This window comes from Eretmochelys imbricata, chromosome 1, assembly GCF_965152235.1.
Source record: "Eretmochelys imbricata isolate rEreImb1 chromosome 1, rEreImb1.hap1, whole genome shotgun sequence".
NCBI lineage: Eukaryota > Metazoa > Chordata > Testudines > Cheloniidae > Eretmochelys > Eretmochelys imbricata.
The window spans coordinates 277,136,403-277,154,843 of NC_135572.1; the positions used below are offsets into that span (position 1 = coordinate 277,136,403).

The following is an 18,441-nucleotide window of genomic DNA, read 5'->3' on the forward strand; positions in this document are numbered from 1 at the left end:
ATTTCTCTGTTTGGGTGCAATGCAGTAACTTTTGAATGTCGCATCCAGTCATTTCAGGGAATGTTCTAGGCATCAATGAACAAAATCCTATTGATTTTGGTGAAAATCGAAAAACTAGAAGAGGGAAATGGGGGAAATGTAGAGCCCCTTGCATCTTGTTAGCAGATGCAGCAGCTTTACCATCCGATGAAGTGAGCTGTAGCTCTCGAAAGCTTATGCTCAAATAAATTGGTTAGTCTCTAAGGTGCCACAAGTACTCCTTTTCTTTTTGCGAATACAGACTAACACGGCTGTTACTCTGAAATTTACCACCTCTGTAATTGTCAAGAGATCAAAGAACCGGTTGATGGCAGCCATTAACACCTTCCAGCATAACAATTCCCGCATCTCAGCTCTGCCAATCCTCCCAATACAGTTTAACATGTTGACACCCTTAATGACTTTTCTCCCAGACAGAAAGAAATTTTATAATAATGGTGGGAGTCATAGGGGGGCGTCCAGAGACCCTGGCCGGGGGCGGGGGAATGGGGGACCCTAGCATACGGGTGGTTGCAGGGACTTCCAGAAATAGGGGGAGATGGGAGGATGGAACACAGGGAGCTTGTGGGGGGAACTGAAGGGATGCAAGGAGCTCCTGATGCATGCAATGAACTTGGCCTACAGAAACTAGTGAGTGTGCATGTCCCCCATCCCCTCCCTGCCACAATTAAGAATAATTTAAAAGCAGCGGGTCTTTCCATAATTGTTGTTGCTTTTTGGAGTACTGTTCCCATAAAAATATGTCAACTACTGGTAAAAGTTCATTTTTGAAAAAATTGTTTCAAAATTAACATGTGCAACCTCTAATTTCTTCATTTTAATTAATCTGTTCCTGAAAGTCACTTACTTTTCATGGGTTCTGTTTGCAATCCCATGTCTTTATTTGTTAGTGTGAAAGCTGAATTTTTTCCTTTACAAAGTCAGGTTCTGTCAGTGTGAAAGGATTAAAGCTATCCTTTTTTTCCCCTAGGTTGAGGCATGTCAGGGGGATTTAAGCACACTGGCAAATGTGGTAACATCATTAGCAAATCTCAGTAAGTCCAAAGACATGTCTCAAAGTAGTGCTGAGCTGTCTATGATTGAAAGTTTAAGCAACGGAGATACATCATTGTCTGAACTTCATCAAGAAGAGCAAGCAAGTAGTGATGTTACCAGGTAAGGCACACTACAATATTTACATTTTTTAAATATAATTATTTTTGGTAATCTCACTCAAAGCTTACACAATCAAACAATGCAGACAGTTCTTCAGTAAAAATCATTACATTAACATACAGAACTTGTGATGAAGAATAACCATACAGAAGACGCTAATTGAGTTCTGAGTAAAATTTTGCAGTGAAAAGTTCCATTTAGAAATAAATATGAGTAAATTATATTTGTGTTTGGAAAGAATTTAAATGTAACCTTGGTGGCTGATTTATATTCCCATGATCATCATCAGTAGTAGGCCTTGGTCCACATATTATATACTGTATACTCTTTTAGTACTTTGTTCCACATAGGAAAATTTATTGTTCATGAGTCCCATCTACACAGGCAGCTGAACACTGACAACTCCATTTCAGTCCCTTGGAATGCACATAAAATACTTTCTGTGCATAGAGAAGTGCTTCATAGATCCTTTCAGTATTATTACAGTGGCATTCACTCATTACATTTTACAAATCCTTTGCTTGCATTGATTTTAATATGAACCTTTTCAGTGCTAGTGTAGGTAGGATAAGCGGGTAGTACAGCAGTGCTGGTCCAGTTAATCCTTCCAGCAGAATCTTGCCAACCCTTCAGCTCAAGCATTTACCCAACAGCAGCCAAGGTAGTAGTAATTCACTACATACTATCCATCCTGTACGCTCAGAGCCAAAAATTACTGTATTACACCAATGTAAATTTGGAGTAAATCCATTGGATAAACTAGTCTAGCTCCAATTAATACAGCTGATGATCTGGCCCCTAGGCTTTAGTTTGCTTTATTCTGTATTGACTCTGTTATTGCAAGCAGAATTTATGTACACCTACCTCTTTCAGTATCTTAATCTAATTCCCATTGAAGTCGGTGTGTCTCTTTCCATTGACATCAATAGGAACCTCATAGAGCCCTCAATCTGTATACCATATGAGACAGGAGTTTGGAGAATATAATAGTTTATGATGATGTGCTTGAAGACTGTAATGTACAAATGCACAAGGGGATAGAAGTAAGATGGCACAGGCAACCTTCACATTTCCTTACACTTTTCAGTGCCTAACTTTGTACCCTTTAGTGTTCTTGTACATATTTTTTTTTTAAATTGCATTCTATATAGTGTATATTAATGAGCAAGATGGGAGAGCTTTGACCTTACTTAATACATCGTCCCTTCTCATAAGTCATCAAAGGGAGTTTCCCTTCAGATAATGCATATTAGAGGAAAAATAGTTTCAAATGTAAAATTGAAACTTTGATCGAAGGCCATGTCTACACTAGAAAGCTTTACTGGTAGCATTTCTGCTGGCATACAGCTGCCAACGTGGCAATTTCAATAGAGCACTTGCGCACATGACTGCCTTTAACGGTGCAGTACATCCTCATGGCGAGAGATTGTATCAGCAAAAGGTGCTTTGCATTGTGGGTTGGCATCTGAGTGTGTCCCATGCTACCATCAGCACACTGCCTTCTGGGATATTTTGGAAGAGTGTTGTGGAATACCAGTACTCTAAAGGAATTGTGGGAGCTCGAGGCCAAGTTTCCACAATTCCTTCTGATCCATCCCATAGTTTTCTTGTTCTGTGCCATTTTAAAAATACTTTCAGTTCCTCATGCTGGTTTTCAGACTTTCTGCCATCTTGCTGGCAGAAGCATGGATGCTGCACAGATCAGTAGAGTTCTCATGTCTATTTTAGTGACAGACGCCTGACTCTTCTGTGATCTTCAACAACTACCACAGCAGCTAGGTGTGCAGCTATAAAATTGAGAAAACTGAGGGGAGGATGATGCAGACAGTGAATGAAAATGTGTTTGCTGAAGGTATTTACTAACCAGCTGCACATGGTGAAGTGATGCTTCTGGGCCCATGAAATGAACACCAAGTGGTGGGATTGGATTGTCATGCAAATCTGGGACAATCCACAGTAGCTGCAGAGCTTTTGGATGCAGAAGGCCACATTCCTGGAGTTGTGTGTCAAGCTCATCCCAGCTTTGCAGCACAGAGACACCAAATGAGAGCTGCTTTAACAGTGGAAAAAACGGGGGCTGTGACGCTATGGAAGCTTGCAACCCCAGATTGCTATCAGTTGGTGGGGCTAGGTGTTTACTGCAGGAAAGTCTGTGGTGGGGGCTGTCATCTTCCAGGTGTATAAGGCCATTAAGCATGTTCTGATGCACAGGATTATGACTATGGGCAATATACTGGAAATAACAGATGGGTTCAGTACAATGGGCTTCTCAAACTGGTGAGGCAGTAATAGACAGGACACACATCCTGATTCTGGGAACCCTGCCCTTACTTCTGAATACATAAACGGAAAGGGATATTTTCCCCTGGTTATAGAAGCACTAGTGGTTCACTGGGAATGTTTTACTGACATTAACATAGGATGGTTAGGGAAGGTGCACAATCCTCACATTTTTAGGAATATAGATAGTCCTTTTTGAAAAAGCTACCTTTTCCTGGACTAGCACATTCATGTTGGTGGGGTTGAAATGTCAACTATGACTCTCAGAGACCTACCCTCCTCTTTGCTTCCCTGGCTCGTGAAGACATATACCGGGAACCTGGACCGCAGCAAGGAAAGATTTAACTGTTGTCTGAGCTGGTGCAGGATGTGCATTTGGTAGATTGACAGGATGCTGGAGATGCCTTATGACTAGATTGCATGTTGTGTTTTTCACAGTATTTGTGAAGCAAAGAGAAACATTATTAGTGGGGTGGAGGAGGGGAAGGTGGAAAGACTGCTGATATTGAACAGCTGGACAATTACAAGAGCCCATCAAGGTCTTGTATGGCTAAGGGAGGTCTTAAAAGCGTATTTTAACTGTGCAACCCATAGTCTGAGTGTGGTGGTTTGTGTTAATTTGTCACTTCATGATTAAAGTGTACTTGACTTATATATTAATTTTAGATTAATTCTGAATGCATTTTATGAATCCAGTGATCGAGGTCACAAAGCTTATTTGCAAGACAACATAAATCTTGATTTTCGCAAAACAAAATTTTGAACAGTAATAAACAACAAAAATGGTTCTAAGAACATTTAAAACCATTTAAAAAGAAAGTGCAAGCTGCTGAACTTCTTGTATGAATCACAGGCCAGCGTACATACAGTCATAGAAATACTGCTTATTTTCCACTGGGGTTGAGAGCAAGGGATTACTGTGACATACTATGCTGACACCTTGATGAGGGACGAATTTATAGGCCAAGCTGTGGAAACAGAATTGTCCATGTAGTGCAGTGGCTGGTGGGGGGTAAGTCTTTATTGCTTAATGCTTTATAGCATCTTCCTTTGCTATCCCAGGAGCTGCATAATGTCTTGGTGGACTTACCTATGCAGCTCCTCATACTTGTGCCTTTCCTCCAGCATGCACTCCTTCCACTTTCTTTCTTGCGGTCCACAGACTCTGAGCTCCTGAGGAGATCTGAGCATGTTCTCCCCTGTCCTTCTGATCAAGGTCAGTCTTTTAGCAGGTGTGAAGGGGGCCCCTCTCAATGATACCCCAGCTGAAGCTGCTGATAAACAAGACACTCAGATATTGTTAGAGTTAAAGGGTTAGCAGGTAGGAAATAACTGAGAAAATTGCCTAAAATGTTGCCATAACAATATTCATGGAAGTATGACATGGGTCAGACTTGCTTTAGGACAGTTTAGCAGCATGGTGAGTATATTGAGGCACTTTTCAAAACCTGTAGCCATGAAGAGTTGTGGGGGGTGGTCTGCCCTATGTCCTGGGTAATACGTTTAGGGATAGTGCAGTAAATATTGCTAAACTTATTACAGGCAGTGGTGATTCTGGCTGATGTATCACTCATGCGGGTACCAAAGGCCCGGAGGAGGCAACTGCTCAAGTTCCATTTGCTGCCATCCTCTTCACACCAACACTGCTGCAGGAGCTTGTTATGGGGTGGCATGGAAAAGTTTCCTATCATGGTGGAAGAAACAAAGCATCCCTCCTGAGAAATGTTCAAGCAAAATTTAAATCCTACAGTATTTGAAAACTTTATTGAGATTGTGCCAAATGATAAAAGAGATTTGTTCCAAGATCAACCAAAAACTTCAAAAGAGGAGAGGGTAGTCGCTGCTGCCTAGCTGTGCAAAGTCAATTCAAAGCCACACCCCCTAAGCTAGAAATAAACCATCTCTCCCTCTTTCTACCCCTGAATTCAAGCACTGCATGCAAATAATTGTTTTTTTATTTGAACTCTTAAGATTGGAAAACTACAGTACTGCATTTTTCATGTTTTATATTATCTGTTAACCATCCAGTTTTAGTCAGAAAAAAAATCATATAGTCGGAATAAATATTTACTGGATTGCTTCTAAGGATTATTTTAAATTTTCTGTGTATTTGAATTGAATGCTCAAGTGTTGGTTTCACTACTTTTTTTTTTTTTTTTCCTGCTTGCAGTGCATCGATTTATATTACTAAAAATTCTATCTGTCCACCCTGGCAAAAGGATACATGTGGGAATGTTTTTGTGTTGCTTATTTTATAGTGTTCTCTTATTTTTTTGCCTGTGACTGCCAGTTCATGTTGTTCAAATAAACTGTTTACTTCAAAAGGTTTCCTTTGTTTTTCGCCCACATATGTTCAGCCACCAGTTTTAGAGGTGGGGATGAAGGAGGAGAGTTCCAAAACCTATGAATAAAGTTTTTTTTAAAAGTGCAGTACACCTACCTGAGGTCTTTGCCCCTTTTTCAATGGGTTCCTCTTCTGGGCAAGTCAGAGTTATGTTTAGCAGGCTCTTGAAGAGCTCCTTGGTCTGTTCAGGGATTGCATCTTCCACATCCCCCTCCACTGTGAACTTTTCATTGCTGTCTATTGCTGGGGTTCTTTCTTCTGGATCTTATGAGGTGTCCACTGTCACTCGCAGGGTTATATGCCCAGTATGGCATCCAGTGCCACATAGTTGCAGCCGGTGTGGGAGGGAGCTCCAGATTTTCTGTTGGCCTCCTTTGCCTATTGGTAGGACTGCTGCAGTTCCTTCTCCTTTGCCCACCATTGCTGCTTTTCCCTGTCATATCCCAGCTTTTGCATCCCTTCTGCAATGTCTGAATAATCTTTATTCCTGCAGCAATTCCACAGTTGGGTTTGCACTGCATTCTCTCTCCATAGGTTGAGGAAGTCCAGAACTTCTTCCTTAGAACAGGCTGCAGTGCAAGCGTGCCTGATTCCCTGCCCCCACGCTCCTGTTAGCTGCAGTTTTACCTCATGCCTTACCTGTGTGTGTGAAGGCAGAAAAGGTGGGCCAGTAGGAAGAGAAGCATTTCCAAAACATGCTGAGGATTTTAAAAGGGGGTGGACTTTGATCACTGTGACCTTCAGGCAGCAGAGTTCAAAATCGGGACCAGAACAGTGACTGGGAAAGGGTCATTGTGGGATTGTTTCTGGAGGATTGTTTGTACTGGTATAGGTAATGCAGCATCCACACGGGCGTTATACCCATAGAACTGTGCTCATACAGGATTTATGTTGTTTTGTGGGACGTGATTTAACTTGACTGACAGAAAGCCAGGGTTTTACTGACTGGACTCAGAATTGCGCATGAATGCACCCAAACTTGAGTTAACATAATGCAACCTTTACTGGTGAAACTTAGTAGTGTAGATCAGACCTAAATCTCACATAACTTCCTCCAAATATTACACAAACTTATTCTAAGAGACTCATAAAAGTATTTGCTAAAGAAAGTGAGGTTGAGGCCTTTCAAGAAGGCGCACTGATTTTCTAGTCATTTTTCTTTCTGTATCTTCTGTTGGGTGTGGTACTCACAGACCCAAAATAAAACCTTTACTTTCCTACAATAAATTTAAGCCACACTTTAAATGGCCTGTGTCTAAGTCCCTTTATGTTGCAATTTAGTCTATTGCTTTTGTTTCCTAGCTGGATAACAGCCTAATTGTACATAATCATTCTTCCCTACTGCTTGATTAGATCTGTATAGCCATCAGTGAGTGAGGGAGATGGAAAGGACCTGAAATTACTCAGAATAAAGGAAATCCATACTATGCGTAAACTACTCAGAACACACCTTGTCTTATTTAATGAGTTATGATTTCATTTTTTTTGTCCACACTAGAAATTTATTCTAGACATTCCTTTCTTTGAAACTTTATCTTGCAATCTTTACTCATGCTAGTAAATGTTGGAGATAATGGGACTTCCTGCATGAACAAGGGCTACAGGACTGGGCCCTTCGGGCAGGGGTTGTCAAACTGGGGGTCATGACTGCTCAGGGGGTTGCAAGGTTATTACATGGGAGAAGGGGGTCACAAGCTGTTAGCCTCCATCCGAAACCATGCTTCACCTCCAGGATTTATAATAGTGTTAAATATTTTTAAAGTGTTTTTAATTTATAAGGGGGGTTGCACTTAGAGGCTTGTTGTGTGAAAAGGGGTCACCAATACAAAAGTTTGAGAACCACTGCCTTAGGGTATGTCTACACTGTGATTAGACACCCTCAGCTGACCTGTGCCAGCTGACTCAGGGTTCAGGGGTGTATAATTGCAGTGTAGACATCCAGGCTCAGGCTGGAGCCTGGCCTCTAGGACCTTGTGAAGTAGGAGGGTCCCAGAGCTCAAGCTGGAACGTCTACACCACAATTAAACAGCCCCACAGCTTGAGCACTGGGATCCTAGTCAGCTGGCATGAGCAGAGTAGACACACCCTTAGGGAGCAAGGTTTGTAAAACTTGGCTTATTGTTGCAGAAGGAGTTGCGGTGTAGAAGGGAAAAGGATTTCCTTGGAGATAAACATTTAATGTTTGAGTATTGAAGCCTTATTTCCTTTCCTAAAGAAGGGATGATGGGTGCACACATTTCACCACTACACGGCCCAAACTGAAGTGGGTAGGAGAGTTGAGGCAGATCAGAGAGCCCCCGGGACTGCTTTGGCTTGCTCTCCCTGACACCATCTCTGGCAGCAGTAGTGTTATTTAGCCCCTCTATATAAACAGATGTTTTGATAGGGCTCTGTCTCTGCCTTAACTCTCCTCTTTGTGACAGCTGCTCCCTTACCTGCTAAGTATTTTGGTGGAGAGATGATGGCTGATTATTGTTGTGTTAGCTGCAAGGAGCCCTGAAAAGGCTCCCAATGATGGCAGCCACTGGGCTACTGTTCCTGGCGGTGCCTCTCTCCCCCGCCCATTGCTGCTAGGAGGAAGCCCCAGGGATCTGCTCCTTAGATGTTATAGCAGGAGGCAAAGCTTACTTCTGCCTTGGGGACAGGGATTCCCAATGATTCTGTGCCACACAACCTTCTCCTCCACCCCCCAATCTTTGTTTTTAAAATAATGCTTGTAGCAGCAAAGTAAGGTGTTGGGATAGAGCAGTGCTTTAGGGATTTTCAAATTATCACACTGGGGAGCAAAATGGAATATATTTGGAAGTACAAGCCTATACAGATTCTGTCTAGACTGAAGCCTACACAGCCAAGATATTACATTTTCCTTGCTTTTGCTGTATAATTTGACTGAACTCATAGATAACAATGTCTTCTGATAGGGCATTTGATACTCTTGCGAAAGCACTAAACCCAGGAGAGAGTGCAGCATGTCAGAGCTCTGCAGAGACTGTTGAAGCCAATGTACATCTGATTGGTGGAGAAACAAGCATGAATATCGTTGAAATAGAGGGGCCGCTTCTCAGCGATGCACATGTCGCTTTCAGGGTATTTTATATGTATTTAATGTTTTTGACTTATCAACATTAAAACTAATTTCTTAGCCATTTTAAAAGTTCAAGAATTTGGTATGTACTTTATTTGTTTAAATTTCTTAAGGAATAACCAGGTGTACTTAAATATTGTCATTCATGTTCTGAGGAATGCACTGCTTTTGTTCAATGGTTAACTAGTTCTTGTTCAGGAAAATTAACATCCCTCCTGAGTGTTTTTGCAGCACGGTTTATTATATAAACAGCACTCTTCACTGCGATCTTCTCTGTAGCTTATTTCCCTCAAAATCAGTCTGTAATCCATGCTACTGGATCTATAGCACTATGTAGTTACAAAAAAACAGAGATTCATAAGTATTACAATGTGCCATATATACAAACTCTTGACATATGAGCCAAGCATGCAGGATTTAGAACTGAGGCTCTGGACCTCATTTGTGTCAGGACTTCTCCTTTGCTTACCTATCTCACTGCTTTAGGATATTAATTGACTTTAACCATTGTGGTTCTCTTGCCATTTTCCACAACCTTTTTTGGGAGAGGAGCCAAATACTTCATATTTTTATTTCCACTTTATGAACCTATGGAATTTCCTCCATCTTTTTCCTCTTCAACTCATAGCTACCACTTGAGCAAATAAAAAGACTGCATATATGAACATTTCAGTACAGAGCATTGCATTGGGCTTTGTCCTCTCCAACCAGCCCACTCTTTGGTCACCCTTGTAAATATAAATCTAATCCTAGAACACAGTTTCTACATTTTAAAATAGTTATCTTAGTCAAAACTATTTTAATTCTATTAATTTTATATATATAGCCAATTATTAATCTCTGGGAATAGAACTACTGTGTCATAATTAAATATCCATTTTGGATCAAATCCTGCTGCCCTTACTCATGCAATAAACCTGTTTGACTTCAATGGAACTGTGTGTGTGAGTCAGTTGGAAGGTTTGGCCATTTATGTTTAATGTGAGCAGTGCTAGGATATCAGGCAGTTTATATATGCTGAATATCAGGTGTAGCATGTTAACATACTAGAATAGTATATTTATTTATGAAATATTAATTTTAAAAACTACAAACCAAAGAATTTTTGTAAATATTTTCCCCCCTAAAACTAATAGTTTTGGCAATTCCACTAATTTTTCAGGCCATTTATTCCACTCCTCTGGGGCAAGCTATGGAAAGGTATGATACCTCCCAATTTGTATTTTTTTTTTTTATATCTATAGCTGTAAGTGTAAGCAGTTGCATCAAAATAATCCCACTGACAGTGTTTCTTCTAAGGTATCAGTCTTCTCAAAATGTCTCAAAGGATTGCAATGTAATTTACTTGGGATGCTCATAGCTAATTTTTTCAAATATATGATCATCTATATAAAGTGTGGAATTCAAATAAATTTGCCCTGTTTCTTCACTGCTCTGTAATTCTATACAAGTTTAACAATTGTGACTAATGAACAAAGGCAGTCATGCAATTTATTTCAAGGCTTTATCTAATTCATGTTATTTTTTAAAATACACTACTTTCCTTTTTTCCTTGCAAGACATTACGTCAAAGACTTTTTTTTGTAATTACAATTTTTAACAAGCAATAAAATAACTAATTTTACAATTCCTTTTTGCATCAGCTCACCATGCCTTCTCCGATGCCTGAATACCTGAATGTTCATTACATCTGTGAATCAGCCTCCAGACTACTCTTTTTGTCCATGCACTGGGCACGCTCCATTCCTTCCTTCCAAGCTCTAGGGTGAGTGTTCAAACATTCTTTGATATAATCAATGGACTAAATAGACCATTTGTCCTGGAATATACTCTTATATCAAGGGAACACTGGAAAACATAATCCCAACTGTACATACAAAATGATGGCGTCTAAATCAGCTGTTACCACGCAAGAAAGAGGTCTTGGATTCATCGTGGCTAGGTCTCTGAAAACATCTACTCAATGTGCAGCAGCAGTCAAAAAAGCGAACAGAATGTTAGGAACCATTAGGAAGGGGATAGATAATAAGATAGAAGATCTCATGCCACTGTATAAATTTGTGGTACACACATACCTAGAATACTACATGCAGTTCCAGTCTCCCCGTCTCAAAAAAGATATACTAGAATTGGAAAAAGTTCAGAGAAGGGCAACAAAACTGATTAGTAGTATGAAACAGTTTTCATAATGAGGAGAAATTAAAAAGACTTATGTCAGAAAAGAAACGACCCGGGCGGGGGAGGCTGGCTATGAAAGTGGTCTATAAAATCATGTGGAGAAAGTGAATAAGGAAGTATTGTTTACCCCTTCACATAACAGAAGAACCCGTGGTCGCTGAATGAAATTAATAGGTAATAGGTTTAAAACAAACAAAAGGAAGTACTTCTTCATATAAAGCACAGTCAACCTGTGGAATTCATTGCTGGGGATGTTGTGAAGGCCAGGGTTCAAAAAAGAATTAGCTAAGTTCATGGATAATAGGTCCATCAATGGCTATTAGCAAACATAGTCAGGGATGCAACATCATGCTCTGGGTGTCCATAACCCTATGACTGCTAGAAGTCGGGACTGGACGACGAGATGGATCACTGGATAAATTGCCCTGTTCTGTTCATTCCCTCTGAAGCATCTGATACTGATCACCTTGTCAGAGGACAAGATACTGGGCTAGATGGACCATTGGTCTGACCCCGTATGGTCATTCTTACGATCTTGAATTAGGTTTGGATTATCGTAAACTTGTACTTTTGAAAAATCACTTTCATATTGCTTTTTAAAAAACATCCCCAACAATACATCTAAACAATTAAATGAATTTGTTAGAATTGCTGAGTACTCTTCATTATAAACATGAAGTGTAAAGTAGGCCTGTCAATGAATCGCAGTTAACTCACGTGATTAACTCAAAAAAATTAATCGCGATTAATCGCAGTTTTAATTGCACTGTTAAACAATAGAATACCAATTGAAATTTATTAAATATTTTGGATGTTTTCCTACATTTTCATATATACTGTATTCTGTGTTGTAATTGAAGTCAAAGTGTATATTATTTTTGATTACAAATACTTGCATTGTAAAAATGATAAACAAAGAAATAGTATTTTTCAATTCACCTCATACAAGTACTGTAGTGCAATCTTTTTGTCGTGAAAGTGCAACTTACAAATGTAGATTTTTTTTTGTTGTTGCATAACTGCACTCAAAAACAAAATAATGTAAAACTTCAGACCCTATAAGTCCACTCAGTCCTACTTCTTGTTCAGCCAATCACTAAGACAAACAAGTTTGTTTACGTTTACAGGAGATAATGCTGCACTCTTCTTATTTACAATGTCACCAGAAAGTGAGAACAGGCATTTGCATGGAACTTTTGTTGCTGGCATTGCAAGGTATTTACGTGCCAGATACGCTGAACATTCTGTATGCCCCTTCGTGCTTTGGCCACCATTCCAGAGGACATGCTGATGATACTCGTTAAAAAATGTGTTAATTAAATTTGTGACTGAACTTCTTGGGGGAGAATTGTATATCCCCTGCTCTGTTTTACCCACATTCTGCCATCTGTTTCATGTTATAGCAGTCTTGGATGATGACCCAACACATGTTGTTCATTTTAAGAAAACTTTTGCTGCAGATTTCACAAAACGCAAAGAAGGTACCAATGTGAGATTTCTAAAGATAGCTATGGCACTTGACCCAAGATTTAAGAATCTGAAGTGCCTTCCAAAATCTGAGAGCGACAAGGTGTGGAGCATGCTTTCAGAAGTCTTAAAAGAGCAACACTCCAATGCAGAAACTACAGAATCTGAACCACCAAAAAAGAAAATCAACCTCCTGCTGATGGCATCTGACTCGGATAATGAAAATGAAAATGCATCGGTCCAAACTGCTTTGGACTGTTATCAAGCAGAACCCATCATCAGCATGAACACATGTCCCCTAGAATGGTGGCTGAAGCATGAAGGGACATATGAATCTTTAGCACAGCTGGCATGTAATATCTTGCGACACTGGCTACAACAGTGCCATGAGAACACCTGTTCTCACCTTCAGATGACATTGTAAACAAGAAGCGGGCAGTATTATCTCCTGCAAATGTAAACAAACTCGTTTGTCTGAACAAGAAGTAGGAGTGAGTGGAATTGCAGGCTCTAAAATTTTACATTTATTTTTGAATGCAGTTTTTTTTTAACATAATTCTACATTTGTAAGTTCAACTTTCACGATAAAGAGATTGCACTACAGTACTTGTATTAGGTGACTTGAAAAATTCTATTTCTTTTGTTTTTTTACAGTCCAAATAGTTGTAATAAAAAATAAATGTAAAATGAGCACTGTACACTTTGTATTCTGTGTTGTAATTGAAATCAATATATTTGAAAATGTAGAAAAAATCAAAAATATTTAAATGTATTCTATTATTGTTTAATTGCACAATTAATCATAATTAATTTTTTTAATTGCGCGATTAATCGCAAATAATTTTTTTAATTGCTTGACAGCCCTAATATAAAGTGAAGATTATTGCATTACATTAGAAAATGAAAACCTATGTTTGGTTGTTGGCAGAGAGCTGAACTTGTCTATGCATACCATCATTTCTTGAATTAGTCATTTTAACCTTTTAACATCTCATGATTTCCTGTGGTACATGAGTTGCAAGTGGTGAGATCGGACTCAGCCTGTATTTGCAACTAGCGTGCGATGGTGATGAAAATCACCAAAGAAAGGTAGAGAGAGGCTGATACACAGCTACCTGTGTGCCTTGGGCATCAGATGTTGTTCTCCTTTTGCAAATCAATTACTGGTAGTCACTGTACCATTATTAACGTATTCTGGAAAATAGTGAGAAGTATTAGTAACCTTTGTCAGACATTGAGAGGTGGGGGGTTTTTTATTGTAGAGCATGCCAGTTACCAGAAATAAATTGCCTCTTGCAGCTAAAACCAGTTTTTATCATTCTCTTTATATTTTCTTAAGAGCTTGCACTCTGTGCAGCAAAATCCATTAGCTCTCTTAAATTTCTTAGCTCTGATATAGTTCATGTAGTTCTGCATGACATGAGGAAGTGCATTTAATTCCAAGACAAAGAGAAACATCTTGTGTGTACTCTGTAACTTTCCTGTCAGGTGTCATTTTATGAGACAGAGTAATTTCAGAACATACTCTTAAAAAAAAAAAATCAAATGGTTAAAAATACTATAGCAACTATGAGAAAAAATGGAGAAAATGCAAGTTAACCTTCATCCATACATAAGTCATATTGGTCTCTGCACACGTCTAAAATGCCTTGGATAAATTTTTTGTGATTATCTTGCATAATGTCTCCATTTCCCCTTTGTGACTAAATCAAATACTGAAACAACTGTTGACTTTCAACTAAATTTATTTAAAAACATAATCCAACAACATGCCAGCTTTACGGTTTTTTTTTAAAAAGGCCTTCAGCCTGCCATTCAGCATCCTCAACACAGGAGCCATCTGAACTTCCGCCACTGCATGTAAATATTGTTTAAAAACTAGTGTAAACCCTGAGCAAATTAATGTGATAGGACATGCATTGAAAATGTAACTAATGATGTCTACCAGCTTGCTTGTGCTAGGGAGGTGTAGAGAGACAAGGTGGGTGAGGTAATATCTTTCATTGGACCAACTGACACCGAGCTTTTCTTCATGTCTGGGAAATATACTCGGAGCATCATAGCTAAATATAAGGTGGAGCAGATTGTTTAGCATAAGTAGTTAAAATACATTTCAAGGTGAAGTGGACTGTTAACACCCTTCCAGTCACAGAGGGAAAAAGAATGAGAGGAGACCTCAGGGGCAGTTGTTAGTGATTTATAGATTGTTGCAATAAGCCATAAATCCAGTGTGTGTATTCAGTAGATGATTTTTAGTGTCTAGCAAAGTTATGAATTTAAGCTCCCAGGCTCATCTTGAAAGTGTTGTGCAGGTTTTCTTTGAGGAGGAGGACCAATAGGTCAGGTATAGTGTGATCACTTTGTGAAAAGTGTTCACCCAAAGGTGATACAATGTTTTTTCTTTTATCATTTTCCTGCATGAGTTCATTCAAGAGTGTAGTGATTGTCTGGTTTCACCCACAGAGTTGTAATTGGAGCATTTAGTGCACTGGTTCAGGTACACCACATGTGATAGGCACGTGTAGGACCCATGGATTTAGAAAGGTGTGTGAGGGTGGGCGTTGATCATTGTTGCAGTGGAGACCACTGGCTTAGCCAGGTGGAAAAAACAGGGGGAGCGGAGATAAAAAAAGGCACCACCGGCTAGTACTCACCCGGCGGCGCTCCGGGTCTTCGGCGGCGGGTCAGGCGGCGCTCCGGGTCTTCAGTGGCACTTCGGCGTCGGGTCCTTCACTCGCTCCGGTCTTCGGCGGCACTGAAGACACCCCCCCCCACACACACACACACACACCACCAAAATGCCGCCGAAGACCGGAGCGAGTGAAGGACCTGACGCCGAAGTGCCACTGAAGACCCGGAGCACCGCGTGACCCGCCGCCGAAGACCCGGAGTGCTGCTGGGTGAGTAAAAATTACAAAGGCACCAAAAAATTAAAAAGGTGCCACTTCTACTCCATGGGAGAGCGACCGCTGCCCCGCTCCCCTCCTAGCTATGCTCCTGGTGGAGACACGTTGGCAGGTTTTGCATCTGTTCTGGCAGGGTCTGGTACTACTTCGAGTTGGTGTGTCCTCTCCTGTCTTTGCTGCTGCTGCTGAGCTTGGAGAGTTGGTGGGTTGTTTGAAGGCCGGAAGAGGGGTTCAGGAAAGATTTCTTTTAGAATGGGGGTCCCCATCGAGTATGGATTGTAGTTGTTTGATGATACCCCTTAAGGGTTCTTGTGTGGGGAGGTGGGTGAGAACTACACAATTGGTGTGCAATTGGAGGATGTTTTATTTCTGTATTGAAGCAAATTCTCTCTATTTGGGTGGCCTGTTCTGTGATTCAGACTATTAATTTTTAGTTCTTTAAAAACAAACCAACTTCTATACAAATGCTACTTTTAACATAAACGTGGGAATTTTAATTCTAACATGCAAATACAAATATTTTTGATCTGGGTCTTGATTTGTTGAAAGTGGTAGTAATGGCTAAACTAGATTAATGGTTACTATTTGTATTGTGCGCTGCAGATGTGAAGCACTCTTTAATTGCAAGTAAACAATTTCATTGACCGAATTTTTTTGTTCCTTTAAATAGGCAAGATAACAGCATATCATTAGTAAAAGCCTGCTGGAATGAACTTTTTACACTTGGTCTTGCACAGTGTTCACAAGTGATGAATGTAGCAACTATATTAACTGCATTTGTTAATCACCTGCATGGTAGCTTACAGCAAGGTAAGATGCATCCTGCTATTTTTCAGGGTGTAGATGGGGAGTTAATTAACAGCATGAGTTAAATGTCAGTGCATAATTTTTATACTGTGCAGAAGTTTATTAGTTGTTTGCAAATTGTTAATGGAAATTTATTGTGTACACAGTTGAATGGCCACTATTGAAATAATAATATAAAGTCCGTGAAAAATGTGGAAAATTTTGTAAATCTACAGAAGTCAGTCACATTTAATAATAATAAAAACTGTATTTTAATGTGTCCCCTTCCTTTTCATTTTCCCTCCCCCTCCCAGAAAATTTATATACAAATAATTGTTCTAATTAAAAATGCAAAGTTCAATAGGACATGCTGAACAACCTCAAGGAAAATATTGCAGTCAAAATTGACTTGCATCCTGCACTCAGTCATCAGTCTCTATAAAATTGTATTGGAAGTCTTGCTGTTTTGTATGGTATAAAGCAAGACTAAATTCTGAGTTTCTCTAGAATTGAGATTTCACAAGCTTAGTGGGCAGCGTGGAGCTTATGTATTTTGAAAGAGTAATAAGTTGCAAGTTTTTAGCAGTGAGGGCAATTAATCATTGGAACAACTTACGAAGGGTTGTGGTTGATTCTCCATCACTGGACATTTTTAAATCAAGATTGGATGTTTTTCTAAAAGATACATACTCTAATTCAAGCGCAGCTACTGTTGGTTTAAAGAAGGAATTAATACAGGGGTGGCCAACCTGTGGCTCCGGAGCCTCATGTGGCTCTTCAGAAGTTAATATGCGGCTCCTTGTCTAGGCGCCGACTCCGGGGCTGGAGCTACAGGCGCCAACTTTCCAGTGTGCTGGGGGGTGCTCACTGCTCAACCCCTGGCTCTGCCCCAGGCCCTGCCTCCCCTCCACCCCTTCCCACCCCCTCCCCTGAGCCTGCAGTGCCCTCGATCCTCCCCGTCCCCTCCCAGAGCCTCCTGCACACCACAAAACAGCTGATCAAGAGGTGTGTGGAGGGAGGGGGAGGCGCTGATGGGCGGGAGGCGCTGGGAGCCGGGCAGGGGGGAAGCTGATGGGGGGCTGCTGACGTATTACTGCAGCTCTTTGGCAATGTACATTGGTAAATTCTGGCTCCTTCTCAGGCTCAGGTTGGCCACCGCTGAATTAATACATGGATATTCTATAATTTGTGTTATGTAGAAGGTCAGACTAGACAATCACAATGGTCCCTTCTGGCCTTAAAATCTATTACTGTACAAGATCCATTATGGCAAATCATGTAAAATATGTTCCTAAAACTAGAAGCAGATTATAGCGTAAGAAACTTTTAGAGTATTATTTTGATTCTCCATGTTCCTGGAGACTTAAGTATTTTTTCTTTAGTTGCTTCTTTTCAGTCCTAACTTTAAAATGTACTTGAATTTGTCTGAAATTTATTATGGAGAAGGGAAAGGTTACAATATTTTTTTCTCCTTCATGAAGTGAGCCTGTAGATTCCAATTGTAGGTATCATGACACAACTCATGATCCATGGAGCTATGCTAGTCAGGGTTCTATTCATAACTGCCACATAATTGTACCTGAGAATTTGTTTTAACACACACACCCTCCAAAAAACGACGACAACAATCGTTGTGCTAGTGAGGGGGGGAAAAAATCCTTCTGAATGTGAACTGGATGCAAACTGATTCAATGATAGCTGCCAGAGGGTACAGTTAACTGTAAGGGTAGTTAAGCACTGGGGCAAATTACCTAGGGAGGTTTGTGGAGGTCTTTAAGAACAGGTTAGACAAACACCTGTTAGGGATGGTCTAGATCAGTGTTTCTCAACGACAGGTCCATGGACCGGTTCCGGTCCCTGAGATTTCCCTGATGCAGTTTAGGAAGCCAGCAAGCTGGTCCCTGGTATCAAAAAGATTTAGAAACACTGGTCTAGGTAATACCTAGTCCTGTCTCAGGGCAGGAGCCTGGACTAGAAGATTTATTAGGGTCCCTTCCAGTCTTACATTTCTATGATTCTGTGGTAATTATGTAACTGCTGATACCTTTAGCAGAAATATCAAGCTAATTGTAATTTTGGGGCACATTAGTAGATATTGGGGTGGTGTGCAATGAGGCTGGTAGTTGCAGTCATGGTTTTCTGGGAGTGGAAAATGAGAAATTCAAAACACTCCTTTCCCCACATTTTAAGTCACTTCTGCC

General features: G+C 40.2%; 1 protein-coding gene across 8 annotated transcripts in view; it reads left to right on the plus strand.

Moving 5' to 3' along the window:
* The window catches only part of NR2C1 (nuclear receptor subfamily 2 group C member 1), a 97,189-nt gene that overhangs the window by 64,242 nt on the left and 14,506 nt on the right, over nt 1–18,441 (plus strand). For all 8 annotated transcript variants that reach the window (XM_077832186.1, XM_077832201.1, XM_077832194.1 and 5 more), the window contains 4 exons: nt 1,010–1,194; nt 8,740–8,905; nt 10,547–10,668; nt 16,125–16,264. In XM_077832186.1, the coding sequence (XP_077688312.1) occupies nt 1,010–1,194; nt 8,740–8,905; nt 10,547–10,668; nt 16,125–16,264 (613 nt within the window). The remainder of the gene's footprint in view (nt 1–1,009; nt 1,195–8,739; nt 8,906–10,546; nt 10,669–16,124; nt 16,265–18,441) is intronic.